Genomic DNA, 7,683 nt, shown 5'->3' on the forward strand with positions numbered 1-7,683 from the left:
CACACACACACACACACACACAGAGTTAAGAAAAACATACATGCTGTCTAGTGACCCTGCTGCCCTGTGTTTCTGTGTTACAGTTGGGGCAGACAAGCAGTGCGAGCTGACCTGCAGACCCGCTGGCTATCGTTTCTACGTCCGTCAGTCAGAGCGTGTCAGAGACGGGACGCCCTGCTTCAATGTTAGCACCAATGATGTGTGTGTGGAAGGACAATGTCTGGTGAGTGGTTTCAAATGTGTGTGCGAGATTTCTTGTTTCACGTGTCTGAGTCCAAGTGTCTCCTGTCTCGAAGAGGTTGACAAAGCCCAGAATCTGGCTGTCTCAGTCTCACGTCTGGAAGCTGATTTAAACTGGCATTCAGAGTCAGGCTCTTTTTACGGCCCTTCTCGGGGCCTCTTTTCTTTGCATCTTTCCCTCTTTCTCTCATTTGCACTCTCACTCTCTGATTTTACCCTCGTTCCACCCTTCTGCTCCTGGCAGGAATCTAGCGAGCATCAGTTACCAATTTAAATAAGCAACGTTGAAATAAACACTGGCAATGGATGCGAAATGTCAACAAGATTGGACCCGTTTTTCTCCATCCCCACCCCTTCTCTAACATCTCAATTGTTTCCCAGCCACATTTCCTTCATTGTCCGACCCATCACTCACATCTTTTCAACTCCTTCTCCTGTCAGACGGAGGGCTGTGACGGGGTGCTGGGCTCCGGCTCTGTGATTGACAAATGTGGAGTGTGTGGTGGGCGGGAAACATCCTGTCGAAAGGTGACGGGAAGCTTCCACAATACCACGGTTCCTCTTGGTTACCACAAGATCCTGGACATCCCACCCGGAGCCACATTCATCAACATCACCGAGAGACGAGCGAGCCCTAACTACCTGGGTAAGCTGAGTTGCACACGCACACATTCGGTTTAGGGTTTCTTGAATAATGCTGGCCTACAGCTCCAGTAAAAGTGAAAAACTGGCGAGGATAGTGCAGATTTGCGAATGAGATTTGGCCCGTGATCGTGTGTGTGCTGGCTTTGACTGAGACCTGAGATTTTTGTGGCCTCACAGACTCTAAGCTAGCATTGTTAGAGCTCATAAAGAATCAGTCAAGTGTGTAGATTTCTGTGTGTGCGTGTGTTTCTTGTCAGCCTCCTGTTTGTTCACCACACAGCACTCCAGGGTCTGTGTTTGTCTTTTTTGGGAATGTGTTTGAGCATATGGGGGGATTTTCTAAGAAGTCACCAGACTAAACAAGGTCCTAATAAGAAAAGAAAAATTCACCCCAGTTCTTCTGACATTCCCACTCCCTCCTCCCTTTTTCCAGCCATGAGGAGTGGAACAGGAGCTTCCGTGGTGAACGGACGTTGGGCTGTGGACCCCCCAGGGGAGTATCAAGCAGGGGGCACTACCTTCACCTACACCAGGCCTAGAGCACAGGCGGAGGGGGAGGAAGCAAAGGGCGAGTCCCTCTGGGCACCAGGACCCACAAAGACACAGCTACAGCTATATGTAAGTTCTGAAAGCACACATGGACCAGCACTACAAATTTACGATTTACTCAGAGAAACATGTATACGTACAGAATATTTCTCTAATATATCTTCATGTCACTGTTTTGTGCCCGAAGCTGTGTTCTTCTGCTCTGTGTCAAGATCCCCCAAGGAGACGGAATTATTTTAGTATTGTGGCAGGATAAAGAAGGATATACTAAAGCTTATCCTGAGCCACCTGAAACTATCCAAGGCTTAATAATAACAGCGCTAACCTCGGGCTAAAATCTTATTAAAGATCAGGAGTCATGTGTAGCTTCACATCCAGTAACATCAGGATCAGAGGAGGTAAAGAAAATAGCTCTGGTTTGATCTCCCCAAGAATCACCAGCATTTTTAAGGTTTAGCGGGATACAAAAAGTAAGATATAAAAAGATTAAAACGCTGTCACCATGGCAGCGGCACTGTGATGCCGTGTAGCTCATTGCATGCTTGTTAGATGGATTAAGAATATATGCTCCCTCTAGATCCTTGCCAGTGTTGCAAAATAAATATATAAATAAATCAACTTTTTGGCACACCCTGTAGATTTGACTTAACACACAGACCACAAACTAAAATGCCTCACTCCAGGAACTTTTTTTTTTCCTTCACTCACAAGGGCACTCCAAGTAGAGGGGGAGAAAGGCCCCAAATTTCCTCTTTTTTTTAAGTCACAGGTTGTATCCCTGTTTTAAATACACCTTCCAATATTAGGAAAAAATAGTCAGTGGTGTCTTAGGCAGTAAGGCACTGAGGGACCTGTCCGAAGGGAGGGCATGGAGTGGCACTGAAACCACTCCATGTTTTCTATATTGTGCTATATTATTATAGATAATGTTACACAGAATTAATAAAGTCATTAAATCATCTGCTTTTACAAAATTAAGGTAAGTGCATGACTGATTATAATCCAGTAATTGTAATCCAATAATACGATACATTTAATTTTGTATAATACTTATATTTAAATAAGCAATACTTACCTAAGTAATAGGTCTAAATGTTTGTTTCACCATTTGTTAAATAGCTATTCAATATTAAATGTTTTACAGTCACAGAGAGCTCCCTTTCCATGTAACACATCTTTATTAAGGCCCTGCACATGAGCATGAAAACTTACCTTACATTTTTAACTTCATATTTCCTGCCACCTCATTGTAAAAAAAAAAATCCCAGAAATGCCTCTGACAGCACTCGAGTTTCCATCACAAGGCCAGCTGTTTGACTTTAGGACCCAGGTGGTAATTTAGTATTTTGTGAATGAATCCTGTGCTCTTGAATGAGGGGGTTAAGGAAAAGCCAACTAGAGCCAACTGAGCAACTAGACAGCAAAGCATACTCTAGCACGGAGACTGAAAGCTAGGGGAAACAGCTCTGACTCTTTTCAAAAGCAGCCAAATCAAATGTCTCGCACCCCTAAAACTCAGACATTTAGATCTTGTTTGTTTAACACAGATAAAACACCAAAAGGTTAAATGACGTGGGTGTATTAATGGTGATACAGCAGCTATATATTTAAATCTGAACTTTTCAGTTAATCTCTAAATCATCCTTCTAGGAATTAGGTGTCAGAGTTAGTTTTGTTGTTTTTTTTTAAAAAAGCATATTTTGACTCGTAGCACTTCCAGATGAATTTCACTCTGCAAGCAGATGTGACGCCGCCAAACTAAAGCAGTGACTGAAGGCCCTCAGGATCAGTTGCAAAGTATAGCAGATCAAAATGTTTTTGAAATGAGACCCCTGCTGATTAAGTCTAAATGACCTTGACAACGGGTTGTATATCTCATATATAAGACTGTAGGATTATGTAGGGGGTGGGTTCTTGAGCATGATATCAAGCTCCTGCCAGTTCATTCTGACCTCTGACCTGTAACAAGAACATTTCTCTGTGGGAATCAATAATGCGATTTTCAGGCATTTTTTTTTCACCCTCTTCTTTGGCTCCGTTTTGCTCTTTAGATAATCTTCCACAAGGACAACCCAGGCATTGACTATGAGTATTACATTCCGGTTGAGAAAAAAGAGGGAGAGACCGAGAGGCTAATGGAGAGAGAGCGGGAGACGCCCAGAGAGGCACCCAGGGAGAGACCAAGGGAGCGAGAGCCAGCGAGGGCACCCCTTCGCAGTAAGTCTATGACACCCCGGCTTTCTGACCTCCTCTCTTCTGTTTGACAACCATATTTTCTCTATGCTGTGTACAGTAGCCTAGATGGCAGCTTTCCCAGCAGTCATGTGCAGCACATAGCTGAACCGTGTCAATGTGGAGCTCTCCAGACTCATTCTTTCCAAGTTACTAAAGGAAACATCACTGTAATGCAGATTCTGGGAGAATGACTGACGTCTTTATGGTTTATGATGGGTGTGGTTGTGGGCCAAATGGGAGGGATTATTTCACGAGTGTGTTTGTGTGTGTTTGTGTGTATTTGTGTGCGTAGATGACCTAGATGGGAGGCTATCTGATCCATATGTTGGCTGTCATGAGATGCTGACCTCGTCATGACATCATTAATGTTTTCATCTTATTTCCATCATTTCAACATGTTTTTCGACTTTCGCCGCTCTTAATAACTCCTCTTGTGTGTTTCCCAGTCATGTTCTCCTTTATATTTGAGCTTTAATGTCCATCTTTGTTGGCATTCTCTCACAGGTCCTCTCACCGTCTCAGTTGAAGACCCTGTTCCTGCTCCTCCTCCCAATTCAGTCCATTCTTACCCTTCCTCCTCCTCGTCCTCCTCCTCTGTGTTTTCACTCCCAACTTCGAACCAGTGGACACCTGAGCGGTCACGCCCACGAGGATCTGCGCCCAATAGGAATGCTCGGATCCCCCCTCGCACCGACCTGCCACTGGACACCCTGCCGCCATTTGTGTGGAAGAGAGGTGGCCTCACCGAGTGTTCTGCATCCTGTGGCAAAGGTAAGACTTCTGATTGTGGGACTTCATATGTGTTACACCCCAAAAATTCTCTCATCTGCTTAATTACTTTGGATGAGGTGGTGTCTCCCTCCTCTGGTTGTTGGAAGCAAGTACAAAAATCTGTCCATCTCTTTCTCTCTCTTAAGGTACTCAGAATAGACTCATCGTATGTGTGAGCCGTGATACAGACGAGGAGGTCTCAGAGAGCAAGTGTGACTCTGCAGCCAAACCTGTTCCTGAGGAGGAGCCTTGTAACACACACCCCTGCCCTCCATTGTGAGCAACCTATACATGAACTTATTCATATACAGGTTATATAGAAAATTAATTTCTATATTGCATTTTTCATACATTGAATCTTATTTAACAGCTTATTTTTAAAATGATATTCATTTATCTTGGCTTGAAAGCATAGATTTTTTATTTTAATTGAACATAGGGACATTTTATGCATATTTTTGCATACAAAAAGTAGTAGTAGCTACATGGCAGTTAATTTGTTTGGGTTGGCTGTATTTTGTGCCATGCTTAAGAGTTACTGTGAAGAATTAAAGATAATTCCACAAACTGTATAACATAATTATGAATGGAAACTAACTGCTTACAAAAGTCTCTTTGCTTGAATGACTTGTAAATGTTTTTAAGTGGATCCTGTCTCCTCTGTCACAGCTGGGAGGCAAGTTCGTGGTCGGAGTGCAGTGTATCCTGCGGCCCGGGTGTCCAGCAGAGGCAGCTTCAGTGCAGGCAGAGCTTTGGCGATCGCTCCACCATGGTTCACCCCCAGCGCTGCGCCGACCTCACCCAGCCAGTGCTGACACAGCCCTGCCAGCTCCGCCTCTGCTCCCACTGGGAGGTCAGCTCTAACTGGAGCCAGGTGAGTCCACAACACATGTATGCAGCTAGCAACAGCCTCTGTTCTTGTCTGGAAACAACAGACCCTCTCACATTGTCAGCAAGCGGGACACTTGTATAGTATAGTGTCTCAACAAGACACTATCATTCATTTCAAAAAGCTATAATTAATACTACAAAAAAAGATATAATTGGGAAGAAAAAGAAGATTTGTTTCGTGGTTTGTCTGCATATTCTCATGTTTGTCCTGTTTCTGCCTCAGTGCTCGGTGGACTGCGGAGTAGGGAAGAGAACAAGGAGTGTGCGCTGTGTCAGCGATCAAGGTGACGTGGTGAACGAGAAGGAGTGCAGCTCCAGGGCCCGTCCACAGGGAAGTGAGGAGTGCAACATGGGTCCCTGTGTGACCAACTGGTACTTTACAGACTGGTTAAAGACTGTAAGTAATGCACACGCATTTCAGCTTTCAAAAACTTTTCAGCTTTAAAAAAAAAACAGTTGAAAACACATCTATTTAGACAGGCAGTATTTTTAATATCCTTATAAAGCACCTTGTATTAGATTCTTATCTTAAAAGGTGCTATATAAATGAATTTTACTTATGTACTCACAGCAACAAAAGAATAAAACATACATTTAGCATCGGTCCTCAACATGTTCCCTGACTTTGTGTGCTCAGTGTTCAGCGCAGTGTGGCCCTGGGGTGCAAAAGAGAGAAGTGGTGTGTCTGACCAGAGGAGGAGTCAGAGAGGGTGGAGAAGGAGGAGACTGTGTTGGGGACAAACCAGCAGAGATGAAGGCATGTAACGGAGGCCCCTGTGTGCCAGTAGCTATGTGGTATAGCAGCCCCTGGACACAGGTAGGAGAGTGGTGTCTAAAGACTTATTTTGTGTTGTGAATTTGGATCTCACAACAGTTTGGGTGTTTTGTGTCCTATAGCTGCTTTATTCTTGATTAGGGTTGGGTATGTCACTGAATTGTGGTCTTTTTTCCAGTGTAACGTCCCATGCGGGGATGGAACTCAGCGACGAGACATCATTTGTGTCCAGAAGATGGGGAACGATTTTACTGTTGTTCCAGACGCTGAGTGCGCTAAGCTGGACAAGCCTGCATCAGTCCAGCAGTGCAAGATGGGAGCATGTCAGGCACAGTGGTTCACCACAGAGTGGAGCGCGGTGAGAGATGAAAGGACAATGAAGAGATATTTTTTAAAAATCAGAGATTTGTGGAAATTATATTTATACTGTTGGCCTGCCTGCGTTTTTGTTCTCAGTGCTCAAAGTCTTGTGGAAAGGGCTTACAGATGAGGGAAGTTCGATGTCTAACACCAGAGAAGAAGCACAGCCATGAATGCGACTCCAGCACCAAACCAGTCCAGGAACAAATCTGCAACACAATACCCTGCAGCCCACAAGTCTCAGGTCGGTGCGTGTGTCAACAAAACTGTCATCAAGTGTGTTTTGATCTCCCTGCCAACCTCTCTGTCCTTCTGTCTGCTCACAGATGAAAACTGCAGAGACGTACGTCAACAGTGTGAGTTGGTGGTGCAAGCCAGACTCTGCGTCTACACCTACTACAAGAAAGTCTGCTGTGCCTCCTGTGTTCAGAGTGCTCAGCGTGCCAAGAGACACTGACCGGCCAATGGCAGACAGCCCCTGTGCGCAAGTAGTGGAGGATTAGGTCAAAAGGGCTAATCACTCCAGAAATGACAAGTCTGTAGAAATGAGCAGCCCAGAGTAGACACGTGAAGGCGTTTGGATGACATTTAGCTTTTTTGTCCTAAATCTTAACATAAAACACTGTGAAAGTTCCTCTTATCAGTACCAGTCGCTTAAACCTGCACCTTCCTCTGAGTTTGCTTCAATATACTATGTGTGTTAGCTTTAACAGTTTGCTGATTTCCCACACACAGTTTAATTGAATTTCATTGTCCTTATTTTCACTCTCGGAGACTCATTTCTGTGACTTACAGGTTGTAAAGAAAGGAGGACACAGCTGTGTTTCAGCAGCAAATTTAACAATTTAAAGATTCCTCCTAATCTACGGGATCTTCAAGCAGACATGCATACCACTAATTACGTGCTAAACGAATGATTACCATGTGTGCTAAGATCTACTGGAATAGATCTGTTATCAAGTGCCCCACTGAGCTACAGTGGAAAAAACCCTCCCAGACTAGAAGGATTTTATTTACATATTTTATCTATTTTTTTCTCTTTGCCAAAAATATTTCCTCAAGTGTCCTCTCAGTATTTGGACAGATGAACCAAAGGATTGGGGTGGGCATAAGAGTTAGTGACCAAATATAACAGGGTGGGAAGACAGAGATGAGACTCTTCCCGAACAAGAAGGTCAGCTGACATGGGACAGTCACAACAAAGGTTGCCCACAAAG

At 44.2% G+C, this 7,683-nt stretch overlaps 1 protein-coding gene across 1 annotated transcript in view; it reads left to right on the forward strand.

The window, feature by feature from the left end:
* adamtsl4 (ADAMTS-like 4) overlaps positions 1 to 7,447 on the forward strand; it is a 33,437-nt gene extending 25,990 nt beyond the window's left edge. Inside the window, exons 6-17 of the mRNA XM_005936129.3 lie at positions 84 to 223; positions 682 to 886; positions 1,319 to 1,503; positions 3,486 to 3,651; positions 4,174 to 4,440; positions 4,587 to 4,716; positions 5,110 to 5,314; positions 5,555 to 5,728; positions 5,969 to 6,148; positions 6,285 to 6,464; positions 6,563 to 6,710; positions 6,793 to 7,447. Coding sequence (XP_005936191.1) covers positions 84 to 223; positions 682 to 886; positions 1,319 to 1,503; positions 3,486 to 3,651; positions 4,174 to 4,440; positions 4,587 to 4,716; positions 5,110 to 5,314; positions 5,555 to 5,728; positions 5,969 to 6,148; positions 6,285 to 6,464; positions 6,563 to 6,710; positions 6,793 to 6,923 — 2,111 coding nt within the window. The 3' untranslated portion in view covers positions 6,924 to 7,447. The remainder of the gene's footprint in view (positions 1 to 83; positions 224 to 681; positions 887 to 1,318; positions 1,504 to 3,485; positions 3,652 to 4,173; positions 4,441 to 4,586; positions 4,717 to 5,109; positions 5,315 to 5,554; positions 5,729 to 5,968; positions 6,149 to 6,284; positions 6,465 to 6,562; positions 6,711 to 6,792) is intronic.
* The last annotated feature ends 236 nt before the right edge of the window (positions 7,448 to 7,683 follow it).

Source organism: Haplochromis burtoni, unplaced genomic scaffold, assembly GCF_018398535.1.
Source record: "Haplochromis burtoni strain Fernald_Lab_line unplaced genomic scaffold, NCSU_Asbu1 Contig_204, whole genome shotgun sequence".
NCBI lineage: Eukaryota > Metazoa > Chordata > Actinopteri > Cichliformes > Cichlidae > Haplochromis > Haplochromis burtoni.